The sequence below is a fragment of the Neoarius graeffei genome, chromosome 28 (assembly GCF_027579695.1).
Source record: "Neoarius graeffei isolate fNeoGra1 chromosome 28, fNeoGra1.pri, whole genome shotgun sequence".
In the NCBI taxonomy this organism is placed as follows: Eukaryota; Metazoa; Chordata; class Actinopteri; order Siluriformes; family Ariidae; genus Neoarius; species Neoarius graeffei.
Window position 1 is genome coordinate 39,888,804 of NC_083596.1, and position 27,111 is coordinate 39,915,914.

The 27,111-nt window shown below is 43.8% G+C and overlaps 2 protein-coding genes across 2 annotated transcripts in view; one reads left to right on the plus strand and one right to left on the minus strand.

The window, feature by feature from the left end:
• The window catches only part of rcc1l (RCC1 like), a 29,032-nt gene extending 23,008 nt beyond the window's left edge, over window positions 1–6,024 (plus strand). Inside the window, exons 6-11 of the mRNA XM_060912762.1 lie at window positions 861–945; window positions 1,133–1,314; window positions 2,628–2,715; window positions 4,336–4,509; window positions 5,242–5,327; window positions 5,475–6,024. Coding sequence (XP_060768745.1) covers window positions 861–945; window positions 1,133–1,314; window positions 2,628–2,715; window positions 4,336–4,509; window positions 5,242–5,327; window positions 5,475–5,552 — 693 coding nt within the window. The 3' untranslated portion in view covers window positions 5,553–6,024. The remainder of the gene's footprint in view (window positions 1–860; window positions 946–1,132; window positions 1,315–2,627; window positions 2,716–4,335; window positions 4,510–5,241; window positions 5,328–5,474) is intronic.
• A 2,742-nt stretch (window positions 6,025–8,766) lies between these two features.
• Window positions 8,767–27,111, minus strand: part of castor2 (cytosolic arginine sensor for mTORC1 subunit 2) — a 31,746-nt gene continuing 13,401 nt past the window's right edge. Inside the window, exons 4-9 of the mRNA XM_060912763.1 lie at window positions 17,024–17,156; window positions 16,760–16,883; window positions 13,072–13,182; window positions 12,705–12,787; window positions 12,499–12,593; window positions 8,767–10,174 (exon numbers count right to left, since the gene is read on the minus strand). Of these exons, the coding sequence (XP_060768746.1) occupies window positions 10,109–10,174; window positions 12,499–12,593; window positions 12,705–12,787; window positions 13,072–13,182; window positions 16,760–16,883; window positions 17,024–17,156 (612 nt within the window). The 3' untranslated portion in view covers window positions 8,767–10,108. The remainder of the gene's footprint in view (window positions 10,175–12,498; window positions 12,594–12,704; window positions 12,788–13,071; window positions 13,183–16,759; window positions 16,884–17,023; window positions 17,157–27,111) is intronic.

The following is a 27,111-nucleotide window of genomic DNA, read 5'->3' on the forward strand; positions in this document are numbered from 1 at the left end:
AAAAAGTAACACTCAGGTAAAGTACAGATACTCAAAGTGTACTTAAGTACAGTACTCAAGTAAATGTACTTCATTATTGTCCACCTCTGCATTTAGCAGACACTCTCATCCAGCGCGACATACAACAATGGGGTACATGACACTGCTCCTGGAGCAGAGAGGCTCAGGGGCCCAACAGTGGCAACTTATCAGTGCTGGGGCTTGAACCTTCAGATCAATGACCCAGAGCTTTAAGCACTGAGCCGCCACCACTACCCTACTTGCTTCCAAAATGCCTCTGGCTTGTCTAGATATAAATTTTGCATAATTCATACGTTCACTTTTCTGATCAGGTCACAGGTGAGGTTTTCCTTCTGATGACTCTTCCATGCAGATCAGTGGAACCAAGCTAAACATTCCTGCAGGTCTTTCGTGTCATTTTGGGGTTTTGCTTTGCCTTCAGTCCAGCATATGGACAGCTCTAGTTCTTGGTTTTATAGATCTTTCCTTGAGTTGCACACTTCCCCTTAGCTAAGAGGTGCCCACGGTTAGGTTCGATGAGCCAGAAAATGTATTCTGCTATGGGATTGTGATATCTAATGGCAGTTCTTGACCTGCCCAACAAGTGTCCGTTAAGACCTCTAAGGAGTTAATGACGGTTTGAGATTTTACAGCTGGAAGGGTGTCCAAACTTTTGCACATACTACAATCATGTTTTTAAGTTCTTGAAATGTTAGTTATCTGTGATTTTAATGGTTATGGGATTATTTATCAAAAAAAAGAGTTCAAGGCAGTAATTTTGCTGGGGTGCCAAAACTTTTTACATATGACTTGAGGATGTGTATTAAAGTTTTTGGCAAATAAACCGTCATGTCCTCTAGGTGGTGTGTGGGCAGGACCACAGTTTATTCCTGACTGAATCAGGCTGTGTGTATGCCTGTGGCTGGGGGGCGGATGGACAGACAGGTCAGTGCCTTTCATCTCCTCTCCCTTCCTCTTCTTTCGCTTTTGCTCCTTTTCTCTGAGGCTTTTTTTCGACACCTGCCCCGCTGAAGCTTGACTTCCTGTCCAGACCAGCCGATGATCATGATAAAGCGAGTTATTGGTGATGATAAACAATCAGGATTAACTCGGATGTTATGCAATTCCTCAGGTCTGGGCCATCACAACAAGGCTGCAGTGCCTGTCCAAGTTGGTGGTGACCTGGAAGGGGTCAGAGTTCAGCAGGTGAGCACGTATGGCGATTGCAGCCTGGCTGTATCCACGGACGGTCACGTCTTTGGCTGGGGCAACTCGGAGTACCTGCAACTCGCCTCGGTTACAGAAGCCGCACAGGTACGATCAAAGCAAACAAGCAGCCGAGTTGAAAGATTGTTTAGAAGTTTCTAGAACTGTAGTAATAATATAAAGATACCACCAACTTACAAATTAACGCCGCCCTTATCCATATCGGACATGACTTGTGAAGCACGTCAAAAGAATAAAATACCACTTCCACCCCATGTACCAGCACGTCTAACGTGTTTTATTCCTTTTATACCAATGATTTACTTATTAAAGGGGAACAGAGGGCAATATATAGAGTAAATATAACAATAAAACACACATTAACGAACCTTATTCAAGACTTACGAAAGTTTTTTGTTCTAAGGTTGGAAAGTTATAGTGTTTTGAAAGTAGCTCGAGCAAACCATTTCCGCAGTTTGAACAGCCCGCCATGATATTAATTTTATCCAATCAGAACGCATGTTCGTTTTCTCTGCGTAACACTCATGACGTATGTATGTGCCCAGTTGTGTTGGCTCATTGAGGTTGGGACTAGCACGTGTGAATCGGAAAGTAGGATGAATTGTAAGTGATCGGCTACACAATGCCACAGTGTGTTGCTTTCGGGTGTAATAACAGGACCGATGGAAAGCATAACGATCCTCCAGACGTGTCTTTTGCGGGATCTCTTCGTATGATTCGACAGAGCTGTCGCTTTCACTTGATGCGCCCGACGCCATGATTACACGCTTCTCTCCTAGTGCAGTGGGTAGGGCTGACGTCACGGTCTTTTAAAAATGGCGACTCTTGTGCCATTTAGCGTACCGACTATTATATTTACAATTACCAAGATATTTCGTTGTTTTCTAGTATATAAATTTGATAGAATACTTAAGAATACGTTACTTTGTCATATCAGCAACTGTATATATTATATTTGGTACCCCTTTAAACAATGACATGTTGCACCTTTAGCCATTCAGTTACAGTTAGTTTGATGAAACGTTCACGAAACAATCAGTTCCTGTTCCTTCACAAGTCTCATTTTTCTCTGTCTTGAAGTTTGTTACAGAGAAACTGCAAATCGTGAAGTGAAGACTTTCCCATGGCGGAAAACCTACTGACACTGGAAACTCGTTAAATGTTCAAGAAACATGTCCTTAAAGAAAACGTCACCAGATCAGCGATAACAGTTTTTCCCCGGAAAATAGTTTTTAAAATCTGTTCAATCGCTGTAGGTTATCGCTATGTAGTGTTACTGTCTTTTGACTGTTTAAACTGTTTTCCTGGAACACACCTCCAGTTTTCTCACAGTGTTTTGTTTAGCTTGTTAACCTGAACTCCTGCCGCGCCCCTCTGTCATTTCCCCACATGTTTTGCAGATCAGCTCTCCACGGCTGCTTCCTCTGAAAGGAGTAGGTCGGGTGACGCAGGCGGCGTGTGGTGGAACTCAGGTCGCCGTACTCAACGGTGAGTGCTATGAATTTGTTTTGCTGCACGTTGTTAAGCTAATCAGTTTCTTGCGAAATTGATGTTCAAAGACGCTGCCATATCCTTGACTTGACATCGTATAAAAAACAATGTGAAGATTTGCAAATCATGGAAACCCTATATTTCATTGAAAATGGTACAAAGACAACATATCGGATGTTGAAACTGAGAAACTTTGTTTTTTTGAAAAATATATGCTCATTTTGAATTTGATGTCAGCAGCACATTTCAGAAAAGTTGGGACAGGGGCAACAAAAGACTGAAAAAGTTGTGTAATGGCTAAAAAAACACCTAATTAGGTTAATTGGCAACGGGTCAGTAACATGATTGGGTAGAAAAAGAGCATCCCAGAGAGGCGGAGTCTCTCAGAAGTAAAGATGGGGAGGGGTTCACCGCTCTGTGAAAGACTATATGGGTAAACAGTGCAACAATTTCAGAATAACGTTCCTCAGTGTAAAACTGCAAAGAATTTGTGGATCACATCATCTATGGTACAGAATATCATTAAGAGAATCTGGAGAAATCTCTGTATGCAAGAGACAAGGCTGAAAACTGACATTGGATGCCTGTGATCTTCAGGTCCTCAGGAGACACTGCATTAAAAGCAGACACGTGTCTGTAGTGGAAATCACTGTATGGGCTCAGGCACACTTCAGAACACCATCGTCTGTGAAAACAGTTCGTGACTGCATCCACGAATGCAAGTTAAAACCAGATATAAACAATATCCAGAAACATAGCCACCTTCTCTGGGCCCGAGCTCTTTTACGATGGACTGAGGTGAAGTGGAAAACTGTCCTGTGGTTTGACGAATCAAAAGTAGAAGTTCTTTTTAGAAATCGTGGACATCACATCCTCCAGGCTAAAGAGGAGAGGGACCATCTGGCTTATCAGTGCACAGTTCAAAATCCAGCGCCTGTGATGGTGCACATGACATGGGTAGCTTGTACATCTGGAAAAGCAATCAATCATTAATGCTGAATATGTACACATTTCAGAGCAACGTGCTGCTATCCAGACAAAATCCTTTTCAGGGAAGGCCACACCAAACTGCATGGCTCCATAGTAAGAGAGTCCAGGTGCTAAACTGGCCTGCCTGCAGTCCAGACCTGTTTCCCATTTAAAACATTTGGCGCATTATGAAGCACAAAATACGACAAAGGAGCCCCCGAACTGTTGAGCAACTGAAGTTGTGTATCAGGGCAACATTTCTCTGTCAAAACTACAGCGATTGGTCTTTTCAGTTCCCAAACGTTTACAGAGTGTTGTTAAAAGTAGAGGTGATGCAACCCAACCCAGTGGTAAACATTGCCCCGTCACAACTTTTCTGAAATGTGTTGCTGACATCAAATTCAAAATGAGCATATATTTTTCAATTTCAACATTTGATATGTTGTCTTTGTACTATGAAATACAGGGTTTCCATGATTTGCAAATCATTTCATTATTTACATAGCGTCCCAACTTTTTTGGAATTGGGGTTGTAGTTTATACACCTTGATACACATAGCATAGCTATATCAGCGTATTGTGTCCTGGCAAGTTTCCAGTTGCGATTAAAAAGAAACGTTGATGAATCAAGTGATATTTTTCTTTCAGAGGATGGAGAAGTGTTCGTGTGGGGCTATGGAATCCTGGGAAAAGGGCCGAATCTGGCTGAGTCGGAGATCCCTGAGAAGGTGCCTGCGACGCTTTTTGGGAAGTCGGAGTTCAACCCGACGGTAAAAGTGTCTCAAATCCGCTGCGGGCTCAGCCACTTTGCAGCCATCACAGGTGAGGCTCAGTGCTAGTGCCAGAGATGTAGCATGTACTACCAGCTGAGTGTTTTGCAAAAGTTTGCATACCCTTTAGTTTTTGAGAAAAGGAAAGATAGAAATCTGAAAATGAAAAGTTGTATAAGGAATAAAACATGATGGATGTGCTGTTGGAGGAAAATAATCAGCAATCATCTGGTGTGATGTGATGTGATGCAGCTCGCCGAGAAGCAGAGTCGCTATTACCAGCTTGAATTATTTGTTTTGCTCAATAATAGAACATCCTGATGTGCTTTATTCCTCATACCAGTTTTTCAATAATTGCAATTTCTTATTTGTTATCCGTTTACAGTGACAGTACTTTTAATGTTCTGCGACTTCCGTAAAACAACACTTTTTTTTTTTCCTCAAGTGAAGGTAATAAGACCAAAAACTGGTCAACCTCCATCCTGAAATCGTACAGCTTTATCTCAAACAAAGTGCTGACACTGGAGGCTCCTTCTCAAAATGCTAAATAAAGTGTTTATCAAGGATTAGACACTTTTTAAAAATCGGTTTATGCAAGTAGCCACTATAGAAGAAGTGCAAGAAAAACATCTGACACATTCAAAGTCTTGCTGTGAATTCAATTTATTTGTCTTGAGACTGATTTTTTTGCAACTCCTTTCTCAGCGTCACATTTTTAACTAAAATTCATTGTTCTTATGAATGATCTTTTGGGATTTAGTCGAAGTGCTGATGATTTTTTCAGATCGTGGCGAACTGTTTGTCTGGGGCAAGAATGTGCGAGGATGTCTTGGCATCGGGAAACGGGATGACCAATATTTTCCATGGCGGGTTCGTACAGTGCAGACCACAAACCTCTCGTCACGCTTAAACCTAATACGCTACACATGTGCTGATGGAGAACGGTTTGAAAACACTCAGGCAATGATGTCATGTATAAAAATGTTGCTCATGATGACACACGCACGTTTTCTGCAGGTGACTGTACCAGGTCATATGGTGGACGTTGCATGTGGTGTGGATCATATGGTGGCGCTGGTCAAATCTCTCATATGAGCTCCAAGTCTTGTACTGAGCACTCCTCAAGCAAGAAACAGTGTGAGTGAGTAGGACACGCAACATCTGGAAAGACACTCAATACCAGGCCCTGATCTGTGATGGTAAGCTGTGAACAAGAGCATCACCTGACGACCAGTGACCCTTTTTTTTTTTTGGGAGCGATACATTTTTAAAAAAGGACTTGTGTGTAAAGATCCATGAATGTTGAAACCCAACATTTGTTTCACTTGGCTTCATTGTACAATGACTCAAGGCTGTTCTGTAATAAACTTGTCTGAAGATCGTTAAACATAATGGAGAAGCAGCCAAATGTGCATCCGAGCAAAGCTGATATTAAAGGGGCAGTCAGTGATTAAGGTTCACTGCTGCTCGTATTTTAGAGCTGGCAATAAAACATCGGAGAAAAACCTCCAGGCTGTGTAGGACCCCAGGGGTAACAGGACTGAAAAAAATAAATTGATAATGTCAATTTCCTTTAGAAGCCATTCTTCTTGTAAAATTTCATGACTGTACAGCCAGAGTTTATGCTCATAATTGTTGGCTTTACTTTATATTATGCCTTTTCAGATCATAAAAAGAATTTTCCCCGACACTGCTATTTTTGTTTCGTGGACCAAAAGCAACTGAATTCGAATCGCAGACTTGCAATTTTTAAATTAACATGTTATTCAATTTTGGTTTTAGTAACCTTATATCGTGACTCGTATTGGCAACTAATTGCAATTAAATATTATACTTGTCAGTTTTTAGCCATGTTGAACTTAGTTTGTTTGGTCCACGGCAGGCGGCGCTTATCCGCGCGATCTTCACGAGACTTCGAAACCTGTTTTCCAAATGAAATATTGCACAAAAATGAGTTGCTATCAAAACTTCCGGCTTGATTACATCAGTGTTCGAAAGAGGGCGGGCGTGTCTTTTGACAACGTTGGCAGATGTTGGTCGCTTTGATTTCTGCTGTATGTTTTACTTCCGTCCTACGATGTCTCGCACAGGTCTCAACGAATCTCGTTTACGGCCACTGCTTTGACATATGGGCTGATTATTATATAGCACGTTTCAAAACACTCATAACTTGGTATAGCAATGACAAAATAGCATTCCTATATTTAATAAAATGAGAGAATTTTGGGCCATGTGGCCCTAAATTCTCCACTATTTTTTCCTGCTTCACCATGACCCTATACCATGCATCACATGGTGCGAGATAAATGGAGGACGTGAGTGAAACGTGAAAGACCGACTACAGTAACGGAAAGCGAGAAGAAAAGGCGTTATGTTATATAGACCCCTTTCACTGACGTCACCCGAAACCGGAAGTAAACAGACCCTGCGCCATTTTGGAAGACCAACAAACTCGTGATAAGGGGATAATAACGGCAGCGGTATGTGAACCCGCGAGAATAAAGTGGAGTGGCAAACGACTTAAACAAACAAATCTGAGCTGTTTTATTTATGATTTATTGGCCCAACAGTAGACTTGAAAGAAACCTGTGTGAGACTTGGCAAAAAACTGTGGATATAATGGATAAGTCTGTGCATGATCTGCAGACACTTTGAGGTAAGCAAACGCAAGAAATTCAGATTTAAAACATGCTAAATTGGCCCCAAGTTGATAACTGTATGAGGAGCAAGCCTCCCAGACTTCTACAAATAATTTAGGATGGTTTGGGGCTTGCTCGCTGCTGCCAGGTTGGTTGTTGAGTAGCCTGACTGTTTTTTTTTTTTTTCCTTGCGTGTGGTATCATTGTTGACGCGAGGTTGTTTTTTGAACATGCCAATGCGGACACGATTTTCCCTGATGAGTTATGACTTCAGACGCGATGCGTGTGTGGAGTCCGCGTGATATGTGCGTAAGATAGGCTTCTCATGCGTTTGGAGATCCGCGCTCCGAGACAAGCGCAAGCACACACACCCCCGAGGGAAAAAAAAAAGGGGCCCCCCGAAAATATCGGCATAGTTCGAACACTGAGTGTAGGCACTGGGTGTAAACAACATAGTTTACAATGTCTGGGTAGCAAACAGATGGCAGAATTGGTGTCCGGTCCTCCTTATGTTTCCATTCTCCCTTGCCGCGAGTCTTATCATATGGGTCAAACCCATCAATCACAGCCAGTTTCTCCACATACCGTGCCCTTTCTGCAGCTGGTAATGTACTCACATAACCCGAATTATCATCCATCGTGTCACTTTACTCTCGCTCGTACTTTGTTTTATATTGTGAGTGCATGTACTTGGTCTTCCAATATGGCGCCTACCAAAATCTCACGGCGCAGTGACGTCATGTGAAAGGGGTCTATACGAAGGAAAGGAAACGCAGGGCCAAGCCAATAAATATTGATCAGCTGTTCGTTTAGCAACAGAATGATGTAACCTGCGCGTGCACGTTATTTGCTAGGGAATCCCGTCAAATTAAATAACTTCCCAGCCACAGAATGGCTTCTTTTTTTTTTTTAAAGAAAAAAAAATTATATACAAAGCGCATCACAATTACCAAATTTCACCGATTTTATGAAACCGAAAGGCAGTCTAGCTTTAATTCTCGTACACATTTGCGTAGATCAGTAATAAACTGGCATACATGTTGATCTCTGCAGTGTCTTGAGCGAAAAGGGTCCTTCTAAACCAATTGTAGGTCTTTGCTTTGTTTGTGCCAAAGCAAATTTGGATGAGATCAACAGCACTATTAATAAAGCTAGAGGATGAAAGCATGTGTGGGTTTTCTGCAGCTAAAGTAAACTAATCAGCACAGGAGGAAGTGCCGTTTGTGTGCACGGAGTAAAAACTGGACCATATGGAGAACGCTGCAGATAGAGCGGATGCAACCTCGTGCATTAAAATCAGCAAACCGGCTCTATACTGCACCGCTCGTGATTATGGGACAATGTCCAAATGTCCCGAGCGCCGCCCCATTTCCTTATGCAAACAACCCGACCCAACGCGGATTGAAAACAAAACACACTTCAAGGAAATGTCCTTCAACTCCCCTGTATAAAAAGGTACTTTCATCTAATTAAACCTTGAGCTCATCTTAACTTACGCTAGCCATCTGCCCTAGATCATCGTAATCGTCTTGATAGATCCCTCATGGTAGCGAATTAAGGAGAAACAAAACCAGCATGACACAAATCTCTCGGTTGGAGATGAAAAATAAAAGCTCAAGCAAGGGAACATGAAAAGCAGGTCAGGACAATTCGTCAAACACTGAAAGAAATAACGTTTTCATTTCTTTAATGGTCAGAGAAGAAGTAGGTCACCCTTTTTTTTAACACTGATAAATACATTGTTTCTGCTAATCAGATTGGGGGGGGAATCCATTCGTGCGTTAAGACCAACAAATGTGACCCTTTAAAAAAAAAATCCTTCCAAGGAGCAATGAGTCTTCCCCACTTTTTCACATCAGTAAGAACAGTAAGATCTTGAGGAAAGACCTTAAATAAAGTGCAGACTGGGGTGAGAGAGTTGAAGGCCTAAACTAACGCCCGTGTCCTTAACACTTAGACCCCCAACTAACATTCATTCAATGAAGGACTGTAATTCCTCATGTCTTGTCGTTTGGAAAGAAAAAAAAAAAATGCTGAACGGTAAAAACTTGGTCAAAAAGTAAAGTATAGTGTGCTATTTCTTTCGTTTCGGTTACAAGACGGCTTCAGATGTGAAAAGGGGGAAGATGATGTCCGGGGGGGGAGTATACAGTAAATTGCACAATCCATTCTCTAGATTTAAAAACGAAGTAGTAGTAGTGAGATATAGTGACTACGTTTTCCCCCACATTCAGCCTGGATGTGTTTGATTATCCAATCTGATAAATCTCTGCCCTGAACTGACGCCGAGTCGGAGCTGGAGAACAGAAACCTACTGATTGTAGTTTGGATACAAGAAACATAAGCTTTAAGTGAAATGAAACGGGGACAAATGAAGGGGGGAAAAAAAAAAAAAAAAAAAAAGCAGCTCCCCCCACCCCTTCAAATAAACTGAACTTGAAACAAATCGCCTTTCAGTTTGCGCACAAAAAAAAAAAAAAAAAAAAAGCGCCACGCACTCAAGGAGTCAGTTTAGGCCTAAAGTGACTTGGCACAGTAAGAGAAGTGGGATCAGACATTTACACAAAAACGGTTGTGGCATACATTCTTAGTCTTCTATTAAAGAAGAAAACCAGTTACTAATACATGATGGTTATTTGCAATGAATCAGGAATCATCGTAGTGGGGAGGAAGGGGGGGGGGGGGGTCCAACCAGTGTCTCAGTAGGCCTTGTCGTCATGGTGAAACAGGGGGGAATAAGATCAGAGGGGGAGAAAACGGGGAAAACTAACACTGCAGTCACAAGCTGAGGGTCCCTGTAGGAAAGGATGCGCTCTGGGGCAGGAGGCGGAGGGACAGGAATTGGCACAAATCAGTTGAATGGAAAAGTTGGAGAGTGCAAGTAAAGCAACCAAGCTATCTCTCTCTCCCCTTCCGTTACACCCCCCCTCCCCCAACAGCAGTCCTCGAAAAGCTCTTGGCACTTTTGAAAATGATAATCTAGCAGGGACTCGGAGCAGCTCGTGTCTGATCTCACTGTCCGGTGCCCTCATTGGTCCTCAAGGCTCCAATCACACTCTGGATGTTCTCCTCTGGAACCTGCAAGAAAAAAAAAACAAACAAACAAACAAACAAATGTGCTGACGTCAGACATTTTGTTTCCAGTCACGTGACTTTTCTTAGCGGTTTTACCGGAAGCGAAATAGCTGGTGGTCTAAATGGCTGCCGTAGCGCAAATGACTAGCGATAAGCTATCAGAGTACGCTCGTAATCGAGAAGCCACTGCTGGCTTTAGATACATTCAGCAGATTGCTGTGTGCAATGGAATCGACCACTACAGTCTGGGAAAGAAGGATTTGTCATACGATCTCGAAAACTACCCTTCAGTCGAGTTCCCCGACATCTCCAACTATCTGGTGTTGCAGACGTCCTTCTACACCGCAAAACAGATGAAAGCGTGGAAGAGTATGGAGGCTTACAACTTTTTTTTTTTTGTATGTGGCTGGGTAAAGGACCTCGCTATCAAGTCGCTGCTCAATGAATCCTGGATTGTTTTCGTCTTTACAATGGAGCGCTGCAAGTTGAAGTGTAAACAAACAGTTGGCTTGATTCTCCCTTGTGCTGGCTCTTATCTCTCAGGTAAATCATTCACAGAGATCATCAGAAACCCCTTTAAAGACCTGGATATTAGTTAAACAAGACGGAGAAGTGATCACGGCGTGTTGTAACTGTATGGCTGGGGAAGAATTTTGTCGCGACCTTCATGCATATGGACTTTGTGAGGAGGAAACAAAGAAACAGCTGGGGACTTTAGTGCTTCGTGACTTAAAAAAAAAAAAAAAGTACCGTAAAATAACGACACAACAAGAAAAGTACTTGGAAAACACTAAGGACGTAGCTGAGAGGGAGATACAAACCATTCGCCAAGTGATCACTGCAAACTCGAGCAGGCTTCGACTCGGCTCCCTTCGATTTCAGCAAGAGGTTCAAAAGCCACCTTTCTTTCTCGACGTCTTTTTGTGAAATCCTGAGTTCGTTCACGGGGAACCCTGAAGAAACTTTTACCAGTTTCACGGTTTGATCAACATAAAACAATGCAAGCGTAAGGCATTTTTCATGCGAGTGATGCACTTTCTCCGTACAAACGCTTTGAGCTTTGGTAGACCATCAGCTCAAGTTTTGAATAACTAATGAGCCGGATGTGACGTCACGTAAAACCCGCTAATTATCATCTAACTGGTGCTCAGTCTGAGTCACAGGTTTGCGCAATACAGTACACTCGTACCCCTTTTCCACCAGTAGGGAACGGGTTCACCAAATTTTGTACCATGCAGAGCATTTTGACCAAAAAGAAACCAAAATATAGCTGGTTTTTCCAGCACGAGCTGTGACGATATAATCAATTTGGAGAGGAAGCAGAGCGCAGCAATGGAGAAGGATGCCTCTAAATATCTGCACTGACAAAAGCGCGCAGGTCATCAGTGCAGTCTTCCGTCGTGCTACTCAAGTTATTCCACGAAATCTGAGTCGTAAATGAGCTGATAGCCGACGAGGCACGTAGCACCGAGTCGGCTATAATCCATGTACGATGAGTGAGTGGAATAACCTTTTTATTCTATCCACAGTCACTGGATTTTGAGAAAACAGGAGTGTTTTTATTTTTTGCAAATTCGACAAAATCATTTCCGCTTAGAATGTAAATAAACAGTAGCAAATTGTGAAAAGTAATCATTAAATACTTTCATTCAGAGTAGTTTTTATTTCGTCCTCGATTGGTTCAGCGACACGGTCCGCCATTTTGTTTTTCTCGATTCATGATATATATCTCATCTCATTATCTGTAACCGCTTTATCCTGTTCTACAGGGTCGCAGGCAAGCTGGAGCCTATCCCAGCTGACTACGGGCGAAAGGCGGGGTACACCCTGGACAAGTCGCCAGGTCATCACAGGGCTGACACATAGACACAGACGACCATTCACACTCACATTCACACTTACGGTCAATTTAGAGTCGCCAGTTAACCTAACTTGCATGTCTTTGGACTGTGGGGGAAACCGGAGCACCCGGAGGAAACCCACACGGACACGGGGAGAACATGCAAACTCCGCATAGAAAGGCCCTCGCCGGCCCCGGGGCTCGAACCCAGGACCTTCTTGCTGTGAGGTGACAGCGCTAACCACTACACCACCGTGCCGCCATATATGAGCTGATATCCTAGTAGTAGAGTAGCCAATCAGAGCACATGATTGCTCATATCCAGTGAATGCGGATGGAATAATACCCTTTACTTCCATTGTGCAACATGCAGCGCCCTCCGTTCATGACGCATCTTGAAGGGAACCGGTTCAAGAACCTGTTGGTCAAAAAGGGGTATCGGAGGAAAGCGCTATCTGCCCTCGAGCAAACAAAACTGAACACTTACTAGAGCATGGTCAAACTTGAAGGTGCTGATGTAGTAGGCTGGAATGTCAGCTGTTGCCAAAGGTTCAGATATTTGGGCCACAATCCCACATTCATCTGATGAGAGGACAAAAGTGAGCGTGATTTGCATTCGCTAGCTCAAAAATGCACTTTGTATTTCGTCGAGGCGAGGTGTTGATCGGTTTGCAGTTCCGTCGCCAAACTCACCAAATCCTAAAGGCTGTCCTCCGATGCGAACCATTTTCCAGAGCTCTCCTGAAGCGCTGGTAAAGAGGACATTATTGGGGAACCTAGCGAGAGAGACTGGATATCAGCACCAGACATGCAACACTGCAAGCCAAAAACATGGAACCACTTATTTATCAGAAAGAAGAATTCGATAATCATTTCATTCATTCATTAAACCACCATCAATTTTTCTGGACGACTCGTGTCTTAATCGAAGCCATTTTCTGATCACAGGCAAGTTTCCACATTCCAGTGCAATCAAACCACTCTGGAGTGGAGTGGAGTGAAGTGAAGACACACACACACACGTGCACTATGAATAATGGAAGTGAGAGACGGGCCGAACCTTTGAGTAGTCTGCTCATCCATAACCAGGGAGATGTAGCCCTCAATCAGGGAGAAGGAGAAGAAGCGGATGTGTCCTGAATCCTCATTCTGTGCCCCTGCCTCCTTCCCTCTGTCATGAACAAAAGCACAGCAGGGAATCTCAATCTTAAGCAACAGACATCCAGTCTAAAGCACAGTCTGCTTTTTTTTTTTAAACCGCAGTGCAGCGAGGTCAAGAGTTCAGCAAAATACTGAAATGAGACAGCTCTGCTGAGTGCTTCCCTCTCTCTAATAAGCACAACATAAGTACAGGCTTTGAAGCCGAGTGCTTGTATGTCAGTCAGTCAACAGGACTGATAAGCTTCTCCAGCGTAGTCTGCAATTAATTTGGCAGCAAAGGTTTTGTTACACAGGCTGTTCAATCAAACAATGCTGGGCTTGAAGACACCGAGTATGAAGGTCAACTTTAATTCGACTCGCGTCTCTATCGGATGACCCATACTGGAATTCTAGCCTTTTACAACCCCGATTCCAAAAAAGTTGGGACAAAGTACAAATTGTAAATAAAAACGGAATGCAATGATGTGGAAGTTTCAAAATTCCATATTTTATTCAGAATAGAACATAGATGACATATCAAATGTTTAAACTGAGAAAATGTATCATTTAAAGAGAAAAATTAGGTGATTTTAAATTTCATGACAACAACACATCTCAAAAAAGTTGGGACAAGGCCATGTTTACCACTGTGAGACATCCCCTTTTCTCTTTACAACAGTCTGTAAACGTCTGGGGACTGAGGAGACAAGTTGCTCAAGTTTAGGGAGAGGAATGTTAACCCATTCTTGTCTAATGTAGGATTCTAGTTGCTCAACTGTCTTAGGTCTTTTTTGTCGTATCTTCTGTTTTATGATGCGCCAAATGTTTTCTATGGGTGAAAGATCTGGACTGCAGGCTGGCCAGTTCAGTACCCGGACCCTTCTTCTACGCAGCCATGATGCTGTAATTGATGCAGTATGTGGTTTGGCATTGTCATGTTGGAAAATGCAAGGTCTTCCCTGAAAGAGACGTCGTCTGGATGGGAGCATATGTTGCTCTAGAACCTGGATATACCTTTCAGCATTGATGGTGTCTTTCCAAATGTGTAAGCTGCCCATGCCACACGCACTAATGCAACCCCATACCATCAGAGATGCAGGCTTCTGAACTGAGCGCTGATAACAACTTGGGTCGTCCTTCTCCTGTTTAGTCCAAATGACACAGCGTCCCTGATTTCCATAAAGAACTTCAAATTTTGATTCGTCTGACCACAGAACAGTTTTCCACTTTGCCACAGTCCATTTTAAATGAACCTTGGCCCAGAGAAGACGTCTGCGCTTCTGGATCATGTTTAGATACGGCTTCTTCTTTGAACTATAGAGTTTTAGCTGGCAACGGCGGATGGCACGGTGAATTGTGTTCACAGATAATGTTCTCTGGAAATATTCCTGAGCCCATTTTGTGATTTCCAATACAGAAGCATGCCTGTATGTGATGCAGTGCCGTCTAAGGGCCCGAAGATCACGGGCACCCAGTATGGTTTTCCGGCCTTGACCCTTACGCACAGAGATTCTTCCAGATTCTCTGAATCTTTTGATGATATTATGCACTGTAGATGATGATATGTTCAAACTCTTTGCAATTTTACACTGTCGAACTCCTTTCTGATATTGCTCCACTATTTGTCGGCGCAGAATTAGGGGGATTGGTGATCCTCTTCCCATCTTTACTTCTGAGAGCCGCTGCCACTCCAAGATGCTCTTTTTATACCCAGTCATGTTAATGACCTGTTGCCAGTTGACCTAATGAGTTGCAATTTGGTCCTCCAGCTGTTCCTTTTTTGTACCTTTAACTTTTCCAGCCTCTTATTGCCCCGTCCCAACTTTTTTGAGATGTGTTGCTGTCATGAAATTTCAAATGAGCCAATATTTGGCATGAAATTTCAAAATGTCTCACTTTCGACATCTGATATGTTGTCTATGTTCTATTGTGAATACAATAACAGTTTTTGAGATTTGTAAATTATTGCATTCTGTTTTTATTTACAATTTGTACTTTGTCCCAACTTTTTTGGAATCGGGGTTGTACTTACGAGTGGCAGCTACAATTAATTAATCGACACTTTTTCAGATTTATCAATAAAAAACTATTTTACAAAAGGTGAGTTTCAGTTCCAACAGTTATTACTGGTTAGGCCACACCAATTCAATTAGTTGGAGAGACTAATTACAGGGGTGATAGCGTTCCGGCGCCGCGCCGGATTTCCGGCGTACCGTGGCTGGGGAAAAAAAAAAAAAAAAAATCTAGTTCGCCCATTGTCCTGCGTCATTCTGAGATGCGCAGATAGACAGTAAAGGGAATTCCCTTTACTGTCTATCTGCGCATCTCAGAATGACACAGGACAATGGGCAAACTAGATTTTTTTTCCCCATTGAATTACATGAATTACATTACATTAGAATCATTTCCCCCATTTACGTAAGCACAGACATCCATATATTTATTTATGTTCTGTTAAGTTAATACCACGTACTGATTTTTTTTTTTTAAATAAAAATCATCTGGATGTTGATACTTGTGGAAAGGCGTCATGTGATCCGATATGCCAAGTAATCAGGAATCAACTCCCCCCCCCAGTGGAAGTTTGAGTAACTATTCATGCACAATTTACATATTGAAAGTCTTTTCTACTCTTCTCTTCAATGGCCAAAAGATCGTTAAGGTGTCAATAATCGTAGCTGCTGCTCTATACAGATACATTTGACCACTCAAGTTCTTACATACATATTCTCAAAGTAGTATGGGTGCAGATACAGCGGGTTGTTTTCCGTACTTCCCCCCGCCCTGTCTTAGGCCAAGTTTACATTAGACCGTATCGGTCTCGTTTTCTTCGCGGATGCACGGTCCGTTTACATTAAAACGCCTGGAAACGGGAATCCGCCAGGGTCCACGTATTCAATCCAGATCGTGTCTGGTCCGGTGCTGTGTAAACATTGAGAATACGCGGATACGCTGTGCTGAGCTCTAGCTGGCGTTGTCATTGGACAACGTCACTGTGACATCCACCTTCCTGATTCGCTGGCGTTGGTCATGTGACGCGACTGCTGAAAAACGGCGCGGACTTCCGCCTTGTATCACCTTTCATTAAAGAGTATAAAAGTATGAAAATACTGCAAATACTGATGCGAATACTGCCCATTGTGTAGTTATGATTGTCTTTAGGCTTGCCATCCTTCCACTTGCAAGTGGTAAGTGACGCGCATGCCCGACATGCACTGGGATCACACACACAGCGGCTCAGTCCCGAATCACTGCTCGTGCGCTTCACTCGCGCGCTCTGTGAGCTGCGCAGGGCCGGAGTGCGCACCCTCCAGAGGGCATTCGCTGTTCAGGGCGGAGTGATTTGGAGCGCAGGATGCCTGCGGAGCCGAGCGTATCCGTGTATTGGCGTTGCTGTGTGCACGCGAATCGTGTATTGGCGTTGCTGTGTGCACGCTAATCGTTTTAAAAACGTTAATCTGATGATCCGCTGATACGGTCTAATGTAAACCCCACCTTACTATAAAGCTCTCCTTCAGAGCACTGCTCGTCTATCAGCGTTGCTCCCCTATGAGGCTGGCAGATGGCTATCAGGCTCGGCCATATGTGAGAGAAGACGAGTCTCTTACCCTCCTGAGTAGAACATGACGTCCATGAGCAGGGTGGCAACAGAGGGCAGTGTGTCTGGGTCCAGACTCGTCACGCAGAACATGTTGCTGGGACTGGAGAGAGGGTGAATGATGGGACGTGGGACTGAGAGAGAGAGAGAGAGAGAGAGAGAGAGAGACAAAGATAGATGAAAAATGCTATCCAGGCATGCAGAGCCAAGTGGGGGTTGTTGGTGCCACAAATGATGTCACCTGATGCCCCTGTGCATGTAAAGAACTTCTTACCAAGTTTAGGCTTGACAAAACCGTTGGTGACTCCAGAGTAGTTGGCAGCTACTGTCTCTCCATTGACCACCCTGAGGAGGGTGAACTCGGAGGACAGCGTGTGCATGACCATGGGGAGATCCCTCTCTCGGACCTGGAACCAGAGAACCAAACGCAAGAGGCGCTTCTTTTACAAAAATGCAAAGAGGATTGACATGTCCGATGTTCTCCCATGTTTTATTCATTGTACTTATCGGGCCTTTTCTCAAATCAGTAGATTTTAAATACAAAAGTGAGCAAATCTAATTAGTTTGTTTGGTCTGTACTTGGACCCTTTTGCATTATTACTTTTAAATAAGCAAAAATTAGCCTGCTCCTTGCCAACATGGATGGTCATTCAGCCATCTTTGGTAACAACTTTATCCTGGTCGGGATTGTTGATGGGAATATACAGCTGCAACCACAAGTTTACATCCAGTTTAGAAAGAGACAAAACGTCGCCCCCACGTCGGACAGTAAAATTGGGGAAACTCTCCGTTTTAGGTCAGTTAGGATCCCCAATTCTCATCTCATCTCATTATCTCTAGCCGCTTTATCCTTCTACAGGGTCGCAGGCAAGCTGGAGCCTATCCCAGCTGACTACGGGCGAAAGGTGGGGTACACCCTGGACAAGTCGCCAGGTCATCACAGGGCTGACACAGACAACCATTCACACTCACATTCACACCTACGCTCAATTTAGAGTCACCAGTTAACCTAACCTGCATGTCTTTGGACTGTGGGGGAAACCGGAGCACCCGGAGGAAACCCACGCGGACACGGGGAGAACATGCAAACTCCACACAGAAAGGCCCTCGCCGGCCCCGGGGCTCAAACCCAGGACCTTCTTGCTGTGAGGCGACAGCGCTAACCACTACACCACCGTGCCGCCGGATCCCCAATTATTTATTTATTTTTAACCCCCCCCGCTGGCCAAAAGGGGATTATGTCGTGGCAACATCCGTCCGTCAAAAGGTGCTCACCTTCTGAAATCAACTCCTCTCACAATTTTTGGAGGAATTTCACAAAACTTGGCAGGATTCTGTGTTACATGTTGATAATACGCACATTGTAATTTCGTTAAATTTGGTCACATTTTACCAGAGTTACAGCCCTTGACTGACAATTTCCTGAGTGCGTTTTCCTTCTGACATCAACTCCTCAATTTTTGGAGGAATTTCTCGAAGCTTGCCAAAAGGCCTTGTTATATGACGGTAATAGGCATATTGCGATTTAATTTTGTGAAAATTTTACCAGAGTTTTGACCTTTGATTAACAAGCTTGTACTTTCACTATTTCATGGTGTTCTTGCCTTCTGAAATCAACTCCTCTCACAATTTGTGGAGGAATTTCACCAAACTTGGCAAAAGGATTCTGTGTTATATGACAGTTATACGCATATTGAAATTCATTGAATTTGGGCAAATTTGACCAGAGTTCTGGCCTTGATTATTAACAAACGTGTACTTTGGCAATTTCATCAAGGTGTGCTTGCTTTCTGAAATCAACTTCCCTCACAATTTTTATCCCCCGCTGGCCGAAAGGCCCAGAGGGGCATTATGTCGTGGCAATGTCCGTCTGTCCGTCCATCCATCCAGGAAGGGCACTCACCTTCTGAAATCAACTCCTCTTGCAATTTTTGGAGGAATTTCACAAAACTTGGCAGGATTCTTTGTTATAATGTCAGTAATACGGATATTGCAATTTCATTCAATTCGGTCGCATTTTACCAGAGTTACGGCCTAGTTGCCAGCGGGGGATATTGTGCTCTCAGAGCGCTCGTTTTATTTATAAAAATGTCAGAATAAATTAGAGAGAGAGTTTTTAAAATTACTTTCATCAGAGTCAGAATTTTACATACACCAAGTTGACTGTGACTTTAAACAGCTTGGAGCGTTCCACATGATTACGTTTTGGTACTAGAAGCTTCTGATAGGCTAATTGGAATCATTAACTGGAGGAGAACCTGTGGATGGATTTTAAGGCACACCTTCAAACACAAGGGCCTCTTTGCAGGACATCATGGGGAAATCAACCAAGACGTCAGGAAAAGAACTGTGTCTCTTCTTTTTTTATTTTAAAGATTTTTTTTGGGCTTTTTGCACCTCTATTGGATAGGACAGTGCAGAGACAGGAAACGAGCGGGAGAGAGAGAGAGACGGGAAGGGATCGGGAAATGACCTCGGGCCGGAATCGAACCCGGGTCGCCCGCATTCATGGTATGACGCCCTAACCACCTGAGCCACGACGCCCCCGAATTGTGTCTCTTCACAAGTCTGGTTCATCCTTGGGTACAATTTTCAGATGCCTGAAGGTCCCATGTTCATCTGTTCAAACAATACTACGCAAGTATAAACACCATGGGAGCACACAGCCATCATACCGCTCAGGAAGGAGACTGCTTCTGCATCCCAGAGATGAACGTGCTTTGGTGCAAAATGTGCAAACGAACCCCAGAACAGCAGTGAAAGACCTTGTAAAGATGCTGGCTGAAATCTGTGGTTGGTAGAAGAGAGCAACTGGACTTGCTTGAAAAGTCTTGAAGACGTTTCGCCTCTCGTCCGAAAGGCATCATCAGTTCTGTCTGTCTAATAGGGAGTATCAAGTATTTATCCTCTCATGGATCATAATAGAATCCAAATCAGAATGCTGATGGCTGCATTGAAGGTGGCTGATAGATGTCATAGACCCATATGACATCTATCAGCCACCTTCAATGCAGCCATCAGCATTCTGAGTTGGATTCTATTATGATCCATGAGAGGATAAATACTTGATACTCCCTATTAGACAGACAGAACTGATGATGCCTTTCGGACGAGAGGCGAAACGTCTTCAAGACTTTTCAAGCAAGTCCAGTTGCTCTCTTCTACCAACCACAGATTACTATGTACCTGGACGACTGAGTATCTTCACAGATATGCTGGCTGAAACCGGTAAGAGAGTGTCATCATCCACGGTAAAACAAGTTCTCTACCGACATGAGCTGAAAAGCCACTGCTCCAAAACCACCATAAAAAAGCCAGATTACAGTTTGCAGCTGCACATGGGGACAAAGATCTTCATTTCTGGAGGCATGCCCTGTGGTCTGATGAAACAAAAATTGAACTGTTTGGTCATAATGATCAGTTATGTTTGGAGGAGAAAGGGGGAAGCTTGCAAGCCTCACAACGCCAACCTGACTGAAGTACAGGGGTGGTAGCATCATGTTGTGGGGCTACTTTGCTGCAGGAGGGACTGGTGCACTTCACAAAATAGACAGCATCATGAGGAAAGACAATTATGTGGATATATTGAAGCAACATCTCAAGACATCAGCCAAAAAGTTGTCTGTGAAAGTTCTCAGTCATCATTGTAAACCATACGTGCTAAAGAAGGCAACTGGACTTGCTTGAAATTCTTGAAGACGTTTCACCCCTCATCCGAAAGGCTTCTTCAGTTCTGTCTGACTTCCAGGTATTTATCCTCTAGTGGACCAAAAGCAACCCTAAGGAGAGTCGTTGATGTCATATGGGTCGTTGCCACTCTTATGCCGCTTTTCCACTACAAACGCGGCTGAGTCGGGCTGAGCCGTGCCGTGCTGAGTCGAGCTGAGTGGGGCTGTTGGAGTTGCATTTCGACTACAACCGCGCTGAACCGTGCTGGCTGGAAGTGGGTGGACACATTGGGTGGAATTAGCGAAAGTGGGTGGACGTCAGGTGATGTCGTTAAGCAGCGCAAACAGTGACATCAGTGAGCTTTTAAGCGGTAGTCTCACGACCCGAATAGTAAACAATAAACATGGAGGACATGGAGTCGTTAGTGTTGCTGGTCTTGGTGCTGTGGCTTGTTGTCACCGACAACGCCAACAGATACTGGCAAGAGCGTATAGATGAGGCGAGGCGCATAAGGCTTCAGAAATTCTCGTAATTCGTAATTCTTCTCCTTCCGGGTTTGCGGTGTTTACAGATCCCAGCGTGCTCGCGGGGCGTGTGTGGGCATGTGAGGACACTCCTCCTCACCAATCAGTGCACAGGGGAGTGTCTGCTCACGCCCCCAGCCTCACTCGGCTCGCTTTGGCTCGCTTCAGCCCCACTCCAAAACCGTGCAAGTTTTAGGGGCTAAGCAGGGCTGAAGCGAGCCGAGTCGTGCTGTTTTTTGGTAGTCGAAACGCGAGCCGTGTCGGGCTGAAGTGAGCTGAAGCGAGCTGAAAAAGGGTAGTGGAAAAGGGCCATTAGGTGGTGTTTACATTAGACCGTATCCGTCTCTTTTTCGTCGCGGATGCACTGTCCGTTCACATTAAAACGCCGGGAAACGACTCCACAGGCGGAACAACTTGAATCCGCCAGGGCCCACGTATTCAACCCAGTTCGTATCTGATCCGGTGCTGTGTAAACATTGAGATACGAGGAAACGCAGTGCTGAGCTCTAGCTGACATCGTCATTGGACAACGTCACTGTGACATCCACCTTCCTGATTCGCTGGCGTTGTTCATGCCACGTTGGTCATGTGATGCGACTGCTGAAAAACGGCGCGGACTTCACTTCCTGCTATTGTTTCCGCCTTGTATCACCTTTTTGTTTTTCATTTAAAAAAAAAAAAAAAAAGAGTATAAAAGTATGAATATAATGCTTTGCCATTCTTAAATGTTGTTCATGGTAAGATGCAAATACTGCCCATTGTGTAGTTATGATTGTCTTTAGGCTTGCCATCCTTCCACTTGCAAGTGGTGAGTGACTTGCGCATGCCCGATATGCACTGGGATCACACACAGCGGCTCAGTCCCGAATCACTGCTCGTGCACTTCACTCGCGCGCTCTGTGAGCTGCGCAGGGCCGGAGTGCGCACCCTCCAGAGGGCACTCGCTGTTCAGGGCGGAGTGATTTGGAGCGCAGCCGCTGAGGAGGAAGCGCTGAGCCGCACTGACACATTGAAACACATTATGTGCCGTCTAGTCATGTGATTAGCGTATCTGTGTATTGGCGTTGCTGTGTGCACGCGATTTGTGTATTGGCGTTGCTGTGTGCACGTGAATAATTTTAAAAACGTTAATCTGATGATCCGCTGATACAGTCTAATGTAAACACCACCTTCGTTATCCTGTAGGTGTTAGGGTCCCTGGAGGCCAGGTGTGAACAGTGGTAGCAGCCTAGAGGGTCGTTGGCTCTCTCTGCCATCATGGGAGTCATAGACAGAATTCAAGCAAGTCCAGTTGCCTTCTTTAGCAGCCAAAAAAATTAAAGCTTGGGCGTGGATGGGTCTTCTAAATGGATAATGACCCCAAGCATACCTCTGAATTAGTTGCAAAGTGGCTTAAGGACAACAAAGTGAAGGGATTGGAGTGGCCATCACAAATCATATAGAAAAATTTATGGGTGGCTTTGAAAAGGCACGCGAGAGCAAGAAGGCCCACAAATTTGACTCAACTCCACCAGTTCCGTCAGAAGGAACAGGCCAAAACTCCAGCAAGATATTGTGAGAAACTTGTGGAAGGAAACCCAAAACGCTTGATCCAAGTTAAACAGTTCAATAGCAATTCGACCAAAGGCTAACCAAGTGTATGTAAACTTATGACTTTGATGAAAGTAAATTGGGGATCCTAACTGACCTAAAATAGGGAAAAAAAAAAAATTCCTCAATTTTACTGTCAGACATGGAAAGGGGGAAGAAAAGAGGAAAAAAAAAAAGTGTCTTTTTCTAAACTGTACGTAAACTTCTGGTTGCAACTGTACCTTGGATATCACCATGCACACACACTTTCACACCCAGGGGCACTCAGAATAACCAAATGACCCATCATGTTTTTAGGAGATGGGAGGAAACCAAAAGAACCCAAAGGAAACCAACACCAGGTTGGCAAGAACATGCAAAACTCCACACAGACAGTAGTCCGAGTTCAGGGTCAAACTGCGGACCCTGGAGCTGTGATGCAGCAACGTTACCTGCTGCACTACTGCGCTGGCCACTATATGGACATGGGTCAATGACATTTTATGGAAAGCCAATGCGAGTTGGTGGGAATAGAGCATAGCACTGCTGGCCTCTATAGTTCTTGCAAAGATGACACTCACAGGGCAACCAAAAGGACATTTATCTTGGAGGAACAGAACTTCTGAAGATGTTGTGTAGAGGCTTCAGTTTCCATGTTGCACAAATGGCAGGCAGACGAACGTAGCAGGAGAAGCAGCTAGTTTGTGAGTGGAGCATTAACGCTGCCAACCACAGAAAGTCTGGAGACTTATAAGCTTGCCAAGATGTTTAATCTTCTCATAACCCTCTTGAACTTGTTTTCACTCCGGTTCCATCCTGAGCTCGGGTTACTTACTGCATCGAGCTTCACATTTACCTCTGATGCCTTGATCCAAATGCGAGACAGATTACACCGGAGCACTTTAGAATTAAGGCCCCACCATTGGCAGCATGGTGGTGCTGGGATTTGAACTCATGACGTTCACATGTTCTGTTCAAGTCCCTATGGGTTGTCTCCAGGCTCTCTGGTTTCCAAACAAATTGCCATGAGGTGTGAATGTGTGTACACATGGTGCCCTGAGATAGACTGGTTCTCTTCAAGGGTGCTCCAGATCCCCTGCGACCCTGACCTGAGTAAAGGCCATACTGAAGATGAACGAATGAACATCAAAGGCTAGTAATGGTTCTCAAGAAACGAAGACATCTGCAGAAACCATGTTCGTTTCTACCGGTACTACGCTCGCAAAAAGATCTTTCCCCGAGTCCAGAATCTCACCACAGCAAATGATCTGAACTGATCTTGCATACCAAGCTGCATGTCCAAAGATTAACTGGATGTGTTTGTGACGCCAGACCAGTTGGGAAACAGTGGAAGTTGGAATGTTTCTCTTTGTTTTTTCCAAACTGTAGAAAACCTTCCTATCAAATCTGAGCTGCCTGTCTGAACAAAGCTTCAGCTGTGTATCTTATCTCACTGGGAAATAGCTAGCAATTTATCATCAGGTGTAGAAGATTAGAGAGAATAACAAATTTGCAGAGTACACGAGGGCACCAAACCTGGGACCGAGAGCCATTGAATTAAAGGGATAAGGTAAACTGTGGCTAACAATGAACTATGTTAGTGGTGCTCCCTGTCTCTCACTGTTTGCTGGAAAACATGTTATAAAATCACCCTACAGCAGGCTTGTAGTACTCGAGTCCAGGGCTCGTGACTTGGATTTCTTTCCTTTATTTTTTTGTACCATGCCATAATAATTTGGCATTTAAAAAAAAAAAAAATTATATATATATATATATATATATATATATATATATATATATATATATATATATATTAGTGCTGTCAAGCGATTAAAATATTTAATCGCGATTAATGTCGCGACTGTCGTAGTTAACTCGCGATTAATCGCAATTTAATCGCACATTTTTGTCACATGAAAAACCATTGTAATTCTCTTATCAGCATAAAAAAGTGAATGAGCTTGCTTTGTGGGCGGCACGGTGGTGTAGTGGTTAGTGCTGTCGCCTCACAGCAAGAAGGTCCTGGGTTCGAGCCCCGGGGCCGGCGAGGGCCTTTCTGTATGGAGTTTGCATGTTCTCCCCGTGTCCGTGTGGGTTTCCTCCGGGTGCTCCGGTTTCCCCCACAGTCCAAAGACATGCAGGTTAGGTTAACTGGTGACTCTAAATTGACCGTAGGTGTGAATGTGAGTGTGAATGGTTGTCTGTGTCTATGTGTCAGCCCTGTGATGACCTGGCGACTTGTCCAGGGTGTACCCCGCCTTTCGCCCGTAGTCAGCTGGGATAGGCTCCAGCTTGCCTGCGACCCTGTAGAAGGATAAAGCGGCTAGAGATAATGAGATGAGATGAGCTTGCTTTGTACCAATGTTTTTTTTTTTTATTGCAGAGCATAACACGTCTTGTCACAGCCACTGACATCCATAACTTCCATATTAGATGAGAAAACCAAGGGATGAAAAATAAAGTGCATATCACTGTGAAAATAAAAAAAAAATTTATTTTACTCTTCATTAGTTTCTTTTGAAGAGAAGTATTTGCCATAAAAGAAGAAAAAAACAGATAAAAATAAAAACGTTCAACATAGTGTGGCACTGTATTATCTAATGCTCACTGCTTATAATTGTACACCTACCCGGTGGAGATGAGCTGGGAAACTGAAGACTGAAGGAAAAGTATTGAAAAGTGTTTTTCCAGTCTCACCTGTGAAAGGTAATCCCATGTGATCTCGTTTGGATGGTAAACCTGTTGGTACAGTTAAACGCAGCGCGCGACAAGCCTCAGCAGGAACTACGGGTGACTCGCAGGGCCAAATTAGAATTTGCGTTAACGGCACTATTTTTTAAAATCGCGTTAAATTGAGATCGCGTTAACGCGTTAACTTTGACAGCACTATAAACAAAAAAACTTTTGTACTAATTTCGTGCAAGTGTGTCACACCTTGGCGCATGCATCAGATAGACTCCCGGGCGTGCTCCGGACAGCGCACGCTCCGTAAACAACTTGCACCTGCACTGGATTAAGGCTCAAACAGCATGCTTGTATAAAAACTGCAACAACACACTAATACCCTGTCCACACTAGGGATTTTGTACCGATACGAAACTACTTTCATACCGCAACACCTGTCCACACTAGCAACTATACCGGTACTGTCGCGGTATAACTGTATCGGTACGAAGCCCACAAATGTATGGGTTTTGTATCAGCACTGTAGCGCTTCGCTGTAGTGTGGACAGATGAAGCGGCTCTGTATCGATACAAATATAATGCGCATGCGCAAAGTCACACACCTCAATCGATGTCTTCGCTGAATAAAATAGTGAAGAACGGCGATTCGTTTGTTTCTTTCTCAACTGCCTCGCGCGTTTTATACGATTCGACTGAATAAATGACCACCAGAAATACAGACTGTACACTGACAACAAAAAGCGCACACACATTGTTTCATCCGTACGGAAGCCGAGAGAGGCCCTTCATATAATCCTTTTCTTTTTATTCACCTTGTTATCCCGAGATAACAACATAATTAATTCAGGATCTCGAGAAAACAACACAACTAATTCGAGATCTCGAGAAAACAAAACCATTATTCCATGATCTCGAGTAAACAGCTGAGAAATGGTTCATTCAGGTGCACCAAGAGACTTGCGATATGCTGACTTTGGGGCTATTTCTCATTCTGTATAGACGCAACTTTGGTCATTAGAATGTCTGGAATAATCGATCACCTAATAAGGCAATATTTTGATCAGGGGTTGACGCAGGGAGAGATTGCATTAAGTCTTTTAATAAGGGATCATTTCAAAATTAGTCCGCGGCACCTCCGCAGAAGACTGGCCCGGCTTCGTCTCTACCGACGGAGATACAGTGATCCAGCTGAGATCATGAAATAATTGTTTTGTTTTCTCGAGATCTCAAAATAACGGATGCCATATCTTCTCGGAAGGAAGTTACTCGGTAACCACGGAAACATTTCACGCACGCGCATTTCAACTACCATGAAAGAAAACCACAAACATTTCTCGCTAGTGTGGACAGATGCACTAAACTGTACCGGTATACTTTGTATCAATACAGTTATACCACTATCGTACCGGTATAAGTGTGAACACAGCATTACTTTGCGAAGTATTGAGTTGCTGACACATTACCAAGCCTTATTTCCTTGTCTGGTTTCCTGACCCCTGATTTCCTGTTCGATTCTGTTTGTGCCTCGCTGGACCTGTTTCACAATTTTGACGCCGTTCTGGATTGTTTACCGTCTTCACTTGTATTAAATCAACACACCTTCTGCACTTACATCCGTCTCCCAACCATCTCTGACAGAATACTTCACACTCCCTGATAGGTGAATGTGCTTCTTTTTGTTCATGCGTCATGTTCAGGAACAAACTAATGTTAACGGCGCTGAAACAGCCACCGTCAAATGGTGCGGTTGGGGTCTTGTTCTCGGGCTCGAAATTTTTTTTTTTTAATGACTTGGACTCGATGTTTAGTGACTTAACAACACTGTCCAAAAAAAAAAAGGCAGCACAATCAATCACTTGGTGCAAAAAGGCACGCAGTAGTCCTACACCATGTTTAAAGGATTAGTTACACTGCT